Source organism: Aspergillus mulundensis, assembly GCF_003369625.1.
Source record: "Aspergillus mulundensis strain DSM 5745 chromosome Unknown scaffold_4, whole genome shotgun sequence".
Lineage (NCBI taxonomy): Eukaryota > Fungi > Ascomycota > Eurotiomycetes > Eurotiales > Aspergillaceae > Aspergillus > Aspergillus mulundensis.
In genome coordinates this window covers 109,106-122,717 of record NW_020797892.1, presented here as the reverse complement: position 1 = coordinate 122,717, position 13,612 = coordinate 109,106, and the positions used below count along the sequence as shown (strand labels likewise).

General features: G+C 50.9%; 2 protein-coding genes across 2 annotated transcripts; one reads left to right on the top strand and one right to left on the bottom strand.

Annotated features, from left to right (window-relative positions):
- Positions 1-1,466: 1,466 nt before the first annotated feature.
- DSM5745_04595 (uncharacterized protein) lies at positions 1,467-2,407 on the bottom strand (the record flags this gene model as incomplete). The annotated part of the gene is made up of 3 exons (XM_026746611.1): positions 1,467-1,886; positions 2,068-2,146; positions 2,247-2,407. The coding sequence occupies 3 exons, from the start codon at positions 2,405-2,407 to the stop codon at positions 1,467-1,469; spliced, it is 660 nt and encodes a 219-aa protein (XP_026604091.1).
- A 7,352-nt stretch (positions 2,408-9,759) lies between these two features.
- DSM5745_04594 (homeobox domain-containing protein) lies at positions 9,760-10,739 on the top strand (the record flags this gene model as incomplete). Its single annotated transcript, XM_026746610.1, has 3 exons — positions 9,760-9,822; positions 9,925-10,539; positions 10,590-10,739. The coding sequence occupies 3 exons, from the start codon at positions 9,760-9,762 to the stop codon at positions 10,737-10,739; spliced, it is 828 nt and encodes a 275-aa protein (XP_026604090.1).
- Between the last annotated feature and the right edge of the window lie 2,873 nt (positions 10,740-13,612).

Below are 13,612 nucleotides of genomic sequence, written 5' to 3'. Positions count from 1 at the left end.
ACATGTGGACAGAATTTGTGTACCGAGGTTGCACCTTGTGGATTTCAAGGTGTTCCGTGCATATCTCGACTTCCTGTAGGTTGTGGTTTTTGGGTTCCAGAAACCACGACCTGCGGAGTACGGCTTGAATGGGCTCTGGCTCGACCTTGTCAAGCAAGGAGTGACATTCATATGTCTATTTATCTTTTGATTGTATTTATTATCTCTCCACTCCTTTTATGTATAATAAAATGCGCTTGCTCTTAGCTTGCCTCTGTCAATGAACTGGTTGAGAGCTATTCCCCGTATTGGTCTTACGATGACGTTGCCGGAGAGGCTTGTTGAAATCTGTAAAGCAGTTCAGTTGATGCACCACTGTTGCTGGTAAACTTGTCTAGCAGCTATATGTTACCCTTGAAGTTCATGGCCGACCGAATACCTATTGGCGATCGGGGATCTGCAAGATAGCTTCACTCCAGTGGACCCGATCGATCGGAGTTTCCAGATCAGGATATCACATATTTGTTTTGACCGCGGTCGATGTCAGCTCCTCTCAAGAGTCAACACCAGCTAATTGAGTGGAGCGGAGGAAATGCCGATATATACGGAGGTGTGGCGCTTCGACTCCAGCCCGAGCATCCTGGGGGCATGCCATGCAGGGTTGCGAGGTTCAGCCGTGATGAGATGTAGCGCAAGCACCGTGCTGAAAGTGGTTTTATGTGATCTTCCCTATCAAAAGCTCAGCTCGTTGTCTTCGGTCATGGGTTGCGTGGGCGACGTCCTCGGGGTTGGCGACGTGGCTCTGGGCGCGCGTCAAATGGGGCTGTCTTTGTATCACTATTTACTAAATCAGCGATGCAAATTGAAGCATTCGACCAGCCCCATTCTGGACACAGCGATCCACTTTCTGACATCGCGGGCTAGGCTGTTCCGGCCTATATTGGGAGCGGCCGAGCATTGAGCGGGCAATGAGGTGAGATCCTGAGGTTTCAACGATGGCAGTGCAGATGCGCAAGACAATGTGGAAAAAGTTGTGCAGCTTGCATGAACTGCCGAGGAGATTTCTGGCAGGCCAAAGATAATCCAACACGCGTTGGCTTTGGAAGACTGCATGGACTCTTGGAGAGAAATCCCACCAGCAGCTTCTGGGAAGAATCAACCGCCGTAGTGGCTTGGGAGAGATGAGAAGAAGGCAGGGAAACAAGTTGTTTTGCATCTGGACTGCTGTTTATAGGAGGGAAAGTACGAGGAAACAATTCTGGTGGCAGGTTTGCATCTAAAGTCTGACCTCTATTTCTTCAGGGGAGTACTTCCCATACATGACCTGCTGCTGTAGCATGCTATTCACTGGATAGTAAGTAGCAAACACATGTGATTTCTGCGATGGGGTTGACTAACCTCTCCCCATGAGTCTTCCATGCATTGTCCGCAAAAAAGACGTATATTCTGCCCTTAGAATACCACTACTCGAGGTAAATGATGCTTGATCATTTCTTCAGCCTGTCGGTCTCGCCCAAGTCGGCATCCTGCTTAGCGGTATTGGCGTACCAATTAACCAGCGCAGGATCTACACAGTCTGGTCCTCCGCGTATTGAGATATCAGGGGAATGAATTGCGTCCGTTGCTGAAGCAGAGACAGTTATTCCAGTGTCATTAGTGCTATTGGTAGCAGTACGCCGTGCTTGTTTCCCTCCGCCTTTGTCGTCAGACGATTTGCGATGCTTGTCGCGCGCTCCATTGAGGCGATAGCAGCGATAATCTGGGCGATAGTAAAAGCTCCCACCCCGAACACGGCCACGCTGTGGAACGTAAACAGGTTTCTGGGTGCGAATGACCTGAGCACGGTAACGAACGGCGTGTCCACTGGGGACAGTGCGGCCCTCGCGCTTCTCACGCTCCTCGCGAGCCTGATGCAGAGGTATTAGTTGTGATGGAGGCAGTGTAAGATACCCTTCGTAGAGTAAAAGGAAGGGAGGCTTCTACCGAACGGCCCTGTTGAACCTGTTGAACAAGGCAAAAACATTATTCAGTAACAGCAACTACCGCAACAATTCTACCAATTCGAAGTGGCTGGTGGAAGGAACTTACCATCTCCATCACGCCTTCAAAAAATGCACTTTCAATCCCCGAGTCGCAATCCGTAACCGCATGACCTGCCCTGCCGCATCTGAAGCATATTCTATTGTCCTAATATGAAGGGTGTGTCAGCCAGCAGGGTACAGAGCTTGAGAGGCTATGCAGCCTGGCGGGAGTAATGAAGTGCATACGGTTCTTGGATTCCTGCAGTCAAGCGCGATATGGCCGTCTTCTTCGCAGTTGTGGCACCTCTGATTTCTGTTAGCTGCTGCAGACTAGATAAAGAAGTGAAGTTCAGTCGTCGGCTATTGACCATCGCCAAGCTGGACAGATGGCTTGTGGGAATACTCATTTGATGGGTTGCTGGGCATGATTCTTGAGGACACTTGCCCCGAGTAACACTGGCTTGATAAAGCTAATCATATTCACTCCTCTCCGATCCGAAATGGTAAGGTAGATAGAGAGAAGAAAAAGAGAAACAATCATACCATGCTTGCTTATATTTCTCTATTGAGCAGTGAATTATCGTCGGTAACACAATGAATCATCTCTCTGGGGGAAGGAATTGAGAAGAGGATGACGAAGACGGTGGACTAATATAGACGGAAGACGGCTTAAGACTCTCTTCACCGGATGGTTGGGAGCTTCAACAGAGTAGAAGGTCTAGAGATGTGTAGAAAGAGGCGGGAATGGAAAGAGGTTAAGATGTCCCAGGACAAGTCACCTGCCTGGTTAGGTATCTAGCCAGACATTCTTAGAGTAGGTTGCCAGCGATGCCCTCCGTCAACAAACTCAAGTAAAACCCCCTTCGAAACAAACATTTTAAGATCCGTGAATCATCACCACTGAATGCTCTTGGATCCCAGTGCTTACCTCCCCAGGCTAGTCACAGAAGCATAATGAAGAAATGATCCAAAATTTGCCTGGCTCCAGAAGCCATTGGTGAATAAAGACTAACTTCACAACCACAGAAGATTTGTCCAGCACCTTGCTTGACCTATTCATCCTGCAAGCTTTGAACAGGCAAGCAAACGCAAAGGAGTCCTCTCTATACACCCATGACTTCAATTCGCCAACTCACCCAAATTCCGACAGTCAGCATCATACAGAAATATATTCCGCTTCTCTCTTACCCAGTGATGGCAGCTCCGGAGCAAGGATTCCGAGCAAGCATAACGGTGCAGGAATCTAAGAGACAAGGGTTGATGGCTTTTTTGGCGCTTAATCAAGCAAAGTATGTCCACTCCCGCAAGACTTGCTATTCTTGTGGCTAAGCCTGTCTGAGGAGTTCGACAGCCTACTACATCTCACCATTGCTTGCTGCTGACTGCGCCCATTTGTTAGAAAATTAGGTCGAAATCGATCGTTATCTGCGAACCATTGGGAAGCACTGGACGACCGGAGACTGCTTTACGGATAGCCAGCTGCTGGAATTAGGAAAGCTGGCTAGCTCAATAACATGGTGTCCGATTGAATCTATCATTTGGTACGGACATATGCGCGTTAAGGTCGGCTGTGAAGCGAGAGGACCGCAAAACAAAGGGATCCGTTATCGTTCTTTGGCGGCAAATATTGCTCGAGAGGCCCGGAGTTGAACCAGCGTTGTATTGGGTAGAGGATAGTTTGGAATACAGAAGCGGAACAACCCATCCTGACCCGTGAACTGTGTCTTCCCATCATATGTTTCTCGACCTGCATTGACTAAAGATGCGTAAAGCGTAAAAAGGCGTGGTGGGCGTCGGATGGCATTCAAGAGCCGGAGGTGAGAATCCTAAGAGCCCTAAGGCCGTGTCTGTTGAACCACGAGCAATGCCCCAGTTGAAAGAAACCAGTGTAACCTGCCCTACCAATCTCAGTACGAGAACCTAAATTACTTGAGAAAGATGTCGTGATCTACAAGCAGAAGAACGTCCATATCACTGAGACGTTCAAGAAAGTACAATTGGAGATAATCGAAATGTTGTCTTGTGTGTGGCGGTGATAAAGAATTCCCTGCAGGCCACCATGTACAGGGCAGAGGTTCAAGAGCCTTTGACCTAAACTCGGCGATGATAGTGAAGGTCTTGAGAGCAGGGACATCAAGGTGAGAATGCCCCTCAGAGTCCATGTGATATAAACAGAGGAGGACGAAGCGCTGCTCGAATGACTAACTGTAAGTTGGATCAATTATGCCTGCTTGCACCAAGGATGCCGAAACACGCAGACGAAAGCGCACAGACATAAACGCGTTTCAGATGATCTATTAACGAAGGGGCAAACGGGCCTTGATCAGTGTATGATGATGATTCAATAGCTTAGCCTTGCTTTATAGATGCAGGCCAGAATGCATTATGAAAGATTGCAAGGCGTGCTAAAGAATAACGTGACCGGGAAGGACGATCCGGATGTACTGCGAAAGAGCGATGCTCAAACAGGCAGGAGGATAGCAGCCCCGGGCCCCGGCTGCCCTGGAGCTGGGATCCCAGTGTGGCGTTGCGAACCTTGAACCCCAGCCATTCCCAAAGCGGAGAATGGAGTGGATGGCCGGGGGGTGGGTATCAATATCGAGCTGGACAGATCATCAGCGGCAGCTTCACGAGAACGGGGAACGAGAAGAAGGATTTTCTAGAAGTCGTTCAGCGCCAGCACAACGTGGCTACCCGGTCAACGTTATACGTCTTGTCGGCGAGCAGTGTGACGTGTCACAAAGGGTCAGCAAAACAAGACTATTATTGTTCTGAACAACGGCCGTCATGTCCATTTTCGGAAAGTGGACAGGCCATTCCCGGTTATGTCGCCGCCAGTCCCCCCCCCATCAACCAAGGGGTGAACTCCTCTCCTGCAGGGCAAATTATAGGCTGTCGATCATCCGTGCGTATGAGAACGGAGGCTCGCCGTGCTTCAAGGGGGTCCAGAAAACAAGGAAATGTGCTGATATTGCAAGCTGTTTGGCCGATTATCCTGCCCTTTGGAGTCCAACCAAACATAGGAGATAGAATGATCGGAGGAAGTCCGTTCCCACTAGCTCACCTGGGTGACTGGGTCAATACAATAGAGCGGCAGACTATTGGAAAGCCAATCTCGATTGGGCAAGTGAGGGGGGCAAACCATGGTTGAAATGTCGGAGAATTTAAAATATGTTCCCATCATTGATCAGTCGCAACTCGTGGCTTAAGAATGCGTATTTCTGGAACAAGTGATGTCACAGAAGAGTTTCATCGGGACAAGCCGTGTTATACTCCTACCTCCGAAGCCGGACCCTGTAGATATAGCAGAGCAGCTCATAGTCTCTTAAGAACCCGACGACCAGGAAACGAGCGACATGAGACTAACTGACGGGCGACAAGTGGCAGTCGGAAGCAGAATGACAAATTCCAGCGGAGAATTATTGCGAGTCAGAATCACAGTGACTGCAGCAGTTCGCAGCAGTTCGCCCGATCTGGTTCGGTCAGCCGGGATCTGCAAGATCGCAGCCAATAGCCACAGGTCATTGTAGCTCCTTCGGACTCCTCCCTCTGTGGCTTATCAAAAATTGGTCAATTCAACGAACCACTGGGTCAAGGTTTGCCTAGGCCTCCCAGGCTCCCACAGGATTCGGCGCGGTGTTTGACAGCCTTCGATCGATGATAATTTGCTCAAGCTGGGTCTTTCGGCAGCGATCGCCGCTCCTGATTTATCCCTGCGATATGCACGATCACGACCCGGAGGCTACTGATCAAACGTCAGGGCCCCGGGAAGTAGAAACAAGACGAGGCGTGGCTTGAAATTGGGAAAGGCGAGACGGCGGCGGAACAGATGATGGGGAAATCCCGCACAACCCCTGTCAGGCTGTCACGTCAGTGTCAGTAGTAGTGTCAGCCTGTCAGAGAAGTGTCAGACGTCACTTACCAGCCGCTTGGGTTACAATGGACGGTGGGTGTGGAATCTGTGGATGACTGGATGTGGATGCCCCTGTCGCCAAATGTGAATCCTGGAGCCAGCGGAGACGCGATCCGAGGTGTAGCGCCTGTGATTGCGCTGACTCAGCCTCAAGTCCGGTGGGGATCGGAGCTAAAGACGCTACGCTAATCGCCCATCGGCCACCTCATCGAGTCCGAGTACGCAGATACGCAAACACGCTCGATCGCTCCGAGTGCGGAGCGATGTGATGGGACTTGCCATTGCTGTGGTTCTGGCCGAGAACAAGAGTATTTGCAAAACATCTCCTAAGATTGGCTACCAAATTCAACACAGGTGGCTCGTGCCGACGGTCTCAAGTTGTCAAAATTTTAGTTGCAGACCTCGGCGAATCAATCTCGGCGGATCGATGGCCACGAGATTCGCTAGTTTAGCGTGCACGCGAGAGGTTGGCAGTTGGCACCTGCGGTGTATCAGTCGTTTCGGCTTTTTCGACAACTGGCAATTATCATAGGCCCAATAATTCGTCCAGCCCCGACATTTGGCCTCGACTCGGGCGTCCATTCACAGAGATGCGATGAGGGGAGCAGATCCTTCAGCCGGAAACGCAAGTACTCCGTAAGCTCCGGGTGCTGTAGAAACGCTGACAGGAACAGGGGGCATCCTGATGAGTTGCGCTTGGCCGGTTCCTCTCAGAATAAGCTCGGTCGGACAGGCGGATTCCCACGGTCATGCGCCATATCCAACCGCATCCGTGATACGGTTATACCAGACTGTCGGTCAACTCGGAAAGCTATGATTCATGATGCTATCGACTGTTCCACAGTGGAGCTGTTGTTGCCTCAGTGGCTGAAATTGGATCGAGTCATGACTCTGCACCGGAATCTGGCAGCCACGCTCGCAGCTCGCTAAGGATGATCTCGTTTTCCTCGTGGGGTCGTCAAAGCCACTACGCAGATAGCGTTCATCGAACTATTGACCTGGTAGGCCGAAATTGCCTACTTTTATGCACCCAGGTGGGCGAGTCGGATCTGTCAGACTGTCATGCTCGTGGCCCTCAATCCTTCAGGTGGCTCGTTGTTATGGACCTTAAAGTTTCTAGGTCATCTCAGTCGAGCCAGTCAACCAGCCTGCAAGAACCCTCTTGGCATTCACCTTCCGAATTCGATTCTACCAGCATATCCGACCCTCTCTTCCACAGGAATTCGTTGTAGGGAACACAGACTTGCCTCTTGTTGCAACCACCATCTCTTTGCAACCATGCCTGCATAAGATGTCATCTGCACAGGACACTCTTGTATGCACTTTATATGGGATCTGTGTCAGTCACGAGTTTACAACCTGTCGCTGTCGTTGACTTTTCGGATGACCTTCGCCATCGCATTCAGCATCCAATTATTCACTTAGAAACTCAGTATTTTTCACCCCACGCTGAACTGCGGAGTAGATCCGTATTTCGTATCTACCAACGAAAGAGAGATCTCTTGGTGATCAACTCTATTCTCCGAGTCTTGAGCGAAAAGAAGAGTCTCCGGCTGCGGGAATGACGTGGATCCTCCCCGCAGCGAGAGCAGTCGCCTGGGTGTATAACTCTGAAGCGTGCAGTCGGCATGCAGCCATGCTGGCGCATGGTTATATCTTCGAAAATGGAGTGGAGAGGGCGATCGGGCTTTACCTGTCCTGGAAACTAGAATCATTTCCTAGTGTTTAACTGGGCCCAGCGTCGAGATCCGGCCTCTAATTATTACCCCTTTCATTTCCTCTCCTGTCGATGTTAGAGATCGATCTTTATGACTCGCTTCAAGTTCTATGCAACGATCGGTTCCAGAATCCAGTATCTCAGGCTTCCGTGAAGACCATGCAGCGGGAAGACGCGGGTCCAACGCCATTGCCGTCACCCTCGCCTCACTACTGCATGGATTTCACATTGCCTCCTTGAATCCTTCACGGCGGAGAAGCTATGGAACACTTGGAATACTGGCTGGGACTGTGATATGTTGTGACCTTTTTTGGATTTGACACGACCGCAGTGTGGATCCAAGGCCCGGTTGATCTGCCTCCCTCGCTGCAGAGACTAGAGTGTCTGTGATTTGTGCACCTGCTTCTTGAATCTAGTCTTTTCTTGGATGTAACTGGCCTGGAAAATATAACCACGGATTCAAAGTTCCTGCCAACATATTCCCGCGAGGCAGCCTCTCCTGCATTACTAGCAAGCCATTCTCCCTGGCTGCTGCTGCTGCATTTCCTGCAAGACATGTTCCAGGATGGTTCCGATGTCCAACACTTCAAGAAGACCGTCCTTCATCTTACTGCTACGCAGGGAGGCCAGCGTAGGAGGCCAGCTCCACCCTCGGGAGATTCGCACTTAATAAGAGACGGCTATTCATAGCAGACTTTGGCCGGATGGGGCGACTCCGTCAAGGTGGCAAAGTTTCGAATCAGCGATCTGTATGGGGAATGTCGCAGCCTCGGCAGGACACTGCACCGCTTTTACAGTGCTATTGTAGACTCGAAGAAGTATGCGGCGTTCTGGAAGTTTACTCCATCCAAACCATGACTATGGACTACTCTCACCTATCTTCTGTTTAAGGGCGAGCCTAGACGGTCAAGGAGGCGGGAGAAAATAGCGACCAGGATCCTACAGTGGAAAAAGTCTGGAGAGCACAGCTGTCGACGCAGGGAGCTTAGAATAGTGAACATAAAAAAGAAGGATGCTTCTGCCGGTCACCACCTTGCTCGGGCTTATAGGATCTGTCAGCTAGATCAGGTCATACAACAGTCAGACGGGACAGGGGTCTTCCCAGATGACTCGCAGTGACTGTGACTCTCCACAGAATGGTAGCATTGAAGTTGAAGCATGGAGAATTTACGAACTGCTCATCGCTTGCTTGGCGCCATCTGTCATAGTTGAGGTACCAAAGCAGAGGAACCGAGAAATTAAACTCTCACTTGGCCGGAATATTAATGAGCATTATTCCCCTCACTAAAATAATTGGAGAAAACACAAATGGAAACCCAGAAAAAAGCAAAAAAAGAAGTTCCCCTCACCCGCAGGCATAGGGCCCACTGGCAATTATTCTGCCCACTGCAGGATCGGCGCTTCTGTCGGATCTCCCCCCCTGTTCCTCTAACCCATGGGCGCTGCTGCCTTTATGGACTGGGACGCTGGACCAGCCCAAGTCTGACGCTAACAATTTCAAATCTCGCTTTCCTTTTCGGGATTTTGCATTGTTGCGGCCTGGATAGTGATCACAGCATGGAGTACTCGGTGTAGAGAAACACTGTAAGCATTAGGGTGAGCAAGGGAAGACTCACTGCAACAGTGAGTCTCAAGTCTGCATTCTGAAGTGTAGCAAGAAGAGTGGATTATAAACGCAGTGGCCATGGTCAAGTGGAAAGTCAGTGTTCGAGTGTCAGTTGGCTCCTCCTTTCCTTGCATAACCTTGGTTGAGTTCAGCTGTTCCCCATCGTCATCATCGTGCCTCGACTACTTTAGACTCTGCTCCTGCTCTATATTCCCAACACCCACTACTCGCCCCCTTCCTTCATCTTCTTTAAATATTCATCGCCTCCTGTCCTTGACCGTCGATATTCCCCACCTCATCAGCACTTCACTCTACTAGACACTCTCACCACCGGGTGGTACAAAAACGTTGTTACAGCCGCGGGCCGGCTTCTGCTGTGCAATAACACATCCCGATTCATACCTACTCTTAATCATCCACCACTCAGCCCAAATTCTTCGATTGAATTGGGTGCTCGACTGCTATTCGCTAGGATCTGTTGTCTATGCCACGGGACCCTGACCGGAGGCGGAGTTCTAATAGAATGGCCATTCCATACGCAACCGGACTGCCGGCTGACAGCCAGGCTTTGCCGTCATTTCGCGAAGTAAGCCAGGACAGTCCCTGTCTGCTAGTGCTGACTGTTGTGCTGTTGGGCCCAGTCCATGTCAGCACGGGAAAAAGTAATTATACTGACTGCGCTTTATAGCTGCTCCCACCTCACCTTCACGAAGAGATCGAGTCTACTTCATACTATAACTCTAGACAATTGCGCGATCGTCCAGTATCATCACACGACATGCCTCTTAATTCGGATCCTAGAGAACACGCTACATCGCGGTCTTCTCGCCCGAGTCCTGCGCTCCCCTCCATTCGCGATCTGCAGTCGTATCCCGAGCGCGGGATGGGAGTATACCCCGATCCCAGAGGTCTTCCACCACCACCAGAAATGACGACGAGGCCTGTCGGTCCCCACGGATACCACCATTCACCCCCGACAATCCCTGTCTCGATGGCCGACAGAAGTGCCGATGTTTTCAGGGGCGTACCGCCTATTCAGGGTCAGATGCGATACCACTACCCGACCATGGCTTATCAGAGTGACCCGGAGCACGTCTCTGTACCGCTTTCACACGCACCCCAGTCAAATTTCGGGATCATGGGCGACTCCACCGACTCGAGGAATAGACGCCGACGAGGGAACCTACCAAAGCCTGTCACCGAGATCCTCAAGGGCTGGTTCCATACGAACTTGGAGCACCCTTACCCGAGTGAGGAGGACAAGCAGGTGCTCATGTCTCGCACAGGTCTCACAATCAACCAGGTACTTTTGTCTTTTTGCCCATTCTCTCAAGCGTCGGCTGACATCCGCAGATCAGCAACTGGTTCATTAACGCTAGGAGGCGCCACCTCCCCGCCTTGCGCAACCAAAGGCGCACTGGTGGAAGCGACCTGGATGAACGACAGTCGTTGAGCGACATGGAACAGACCTCACCCGAGCCATCACCTCATCGCAGACTTTGATCCACGACCCTCACCGTGTTTCCTGAAATATTAAGGCCGGAATGAAACTAGACGGCACCGCAAAGTACATCCAGATTACGATTTACGTGCCAGATCGGATAGACATGATGTCTTTTTCTTCCCTTTTCCTTCTCTCGTTTTATTACGCAGGTTTACCCACTTCGCCGAGTGATGCACGCCTTGATACCCTCGTTTATCTCATTTGCTCAAACTTCCGCGCCTGCATGACCTGACATTTGGAATGTTACGTTCAGCGCATCTTACCTCATCCTTGCTTCATCTATTGAGAAGACCTACAACTTAATAATCGCCATGCATACAAAGGGGTTCGGTGTTCTACGTTTCGTTTTAACCTCATGTACAGTACACGTACGATTATGACTATAGAATACATACTTTTCCCAACATTTCATTCGATTCTGATTTTCGAACAATTGCTGTCGCAGCTGTCGCTACCTCCGCGGGCTCTCCGCCGGTACGACGTAGTTGCACATCATGATGACCATGCACCCAGTTTATGCATAACCCTGGTTGAGGTACCGTAGATCAGGTTGAGGATGAACCGGTTCCTGTCATTCCAATTTAATCTGGTAGCATGCGGAGACCGCTACCGTGGTTCGGACGGGGCAAATTGCGGTGAATGAAGCATGGTACAGTGGCAAAATCGCACGTCGGTAGTTATTCTCGGTAGTCCTGAGATCCCAAGAGCTGTCGCAGATGTCATCTCGTTCTCAAAATTGGTCCCTGTCCCAGCCACTTGGATGACAGATGATCAGCTAACCGCTAGTCGCTACATACCCTTTAACTCCGAGTCATTTCGGGGTCTGTCTACATCCCAAAGCTTGGTGCGAATGTCTGCCTGGCAAACGCGAACTGATTTAACTACCTAGGCAATCTACTTCAGCTTTCAATATGCCGTCGCTTTCTTAATCGCCCAGCACCGTGAATAAAGAACGTTTTTGAGAGCTGTAGCTAAGCCCGAGAACGCCTTCCTAAAGCGGTCTAGCCCATCGACGATCCTTTCCATCAGATCGACACGCCGAGCCGACTAGCCCAGATCACCGATCGCCTTTCTTTGTTCTTGCACCGACACTGTCACACTGAGCACTCGAGCCTCCTCCCACTGCCGGCAGGATCGAGTCAAAGACAAAGAAAGTGTGCGAACCCTGTCCGTGCCATCCAGGCTTGCATGTGGCTTGGTCTGTGTCACTGTTACCGTACCTATGGTTGCCAACCCCGCGCACGGGCGCTGTTAGGCCGACGCTCGCTCTCGCTCTCGGGGACTTCGGTCTTGGTCACCGGACGGTCTGGACAGTGAAGTCTAGAGCCGGCCCTCTGCCTGATAGTTTGTTTTTCTATGCTGTGCTACTCAGTACTGCCACCTTTCTTTCAGTGTCATAAGTACGACGGTTGAGCTGACAAGCTTCAATAGGTTCGCGGTCAGCCCTGTCTCGCAAGGGATCCTTCTTCTGGTTAACGTCGTGCTACGTCCATGCCGTGCTTGAAGTGTCAAACAAAGGATGTCATATGCAGTCCCTTCGCCTACATATGAGTGCGGCTACCGCAAGTGCCAGTGGAGTCTGGACTAGAACCGCTAGGATCGGTACTTTCCTGCGTCCGCGACTCCGCAACGTCGGTCATGCGTACCTTATTTCCTCCCCGGTATTTATGTCAGCAGTCGGCGTTGGCTTTGGCATCGACTCAGTGGCCGAGTTTGAAATCCAGCTTCGCTTGCCTAGTCCGGGGTCTGAACGTGCAGTCGATTGCTGCTGCGCGACGCAAGGGGTTCAATGAATGGATGTTGGGCGTCGTCGATCGGTGCTGCATACCAATCTACACTCGTCTTCGATGGAAAGATTCAATGGCTTTTGGGTTGCCCGGGTTGGACCCCTGACCCTTTTTGCTGGTATGTGCCGGATGAGTATATCGTGTCGACGTGTATGCGGAAGGCTGCGGAGACCATGTCACCCTTGGCGTAAGGGGACCTACGACGCTGCGATGAAGCCCTGAGGTCAAAGCTTCAAGGTTTCATTTGCCACTGATAGGGCAGAATAAGGTTTAATTAAGCCTGAGCTCACGGGTACTTTTGTATCCTGGCGGTTGTTCAAGCCAGGGTTATCCCTGTTTAGATGACCGGCCTACTCCTCGGTCAACCGAGAGCTTACTCTGATCAAGCTTATATTCTCAACTGATTGAAAGGTCTATAGATCAAAAGCAACACAAAAACCCCGGTAATCAATCACGAGCCGCCAAGCAGCCGAGACTATCCACTAGCCTTGATACAGACCCCTGGCATCTTAGACGTGCCGAGAACCAGGAAACGTCACTGACGCTGCAGAAGTCGCCGCATAGATCAATGATCTACGGATCGACGGTAACACAGGCAGGGCTGTCGGTATGTCAGTGCGCTACATACCGGTACTTCAGATGACTTTCCCCGGATTCCATCCTCGGCATTTGGTCTGAGTTGTCGGAGGTCAGTGCCAATGTCGATGGAATGTCGGTGTCGGTGCTAATGAACACTGTGAGAGTGTCAATGCGGTGACATCTCCGGCTCGCTTAGGACGTGCTAAAAAAGCATGCATGTATATGTACGGTTGATGTCCCCGTCAGGTTTGGGAAAGCCCAGACAGGTGGCGCCTACGGAGTACAGGGATTCCTAGCCCAGAAGGTACCAGTCGATATTCTGCCTTGCTGAAGCTCAAGGCAAAAGAGGAAGAGGCGTATCCTTCCCAACCCCTCGACATCGACCCTAGCTCCCTTAATCTTCTGTCACATGCCCTACATCTCGACGCCACAGACGCATAGTTCCAAATCCAGTCGGTGGCGCCCAGTAGCCCGGCCATTTGTCCCATGGTCGCCTTATTCGGGCC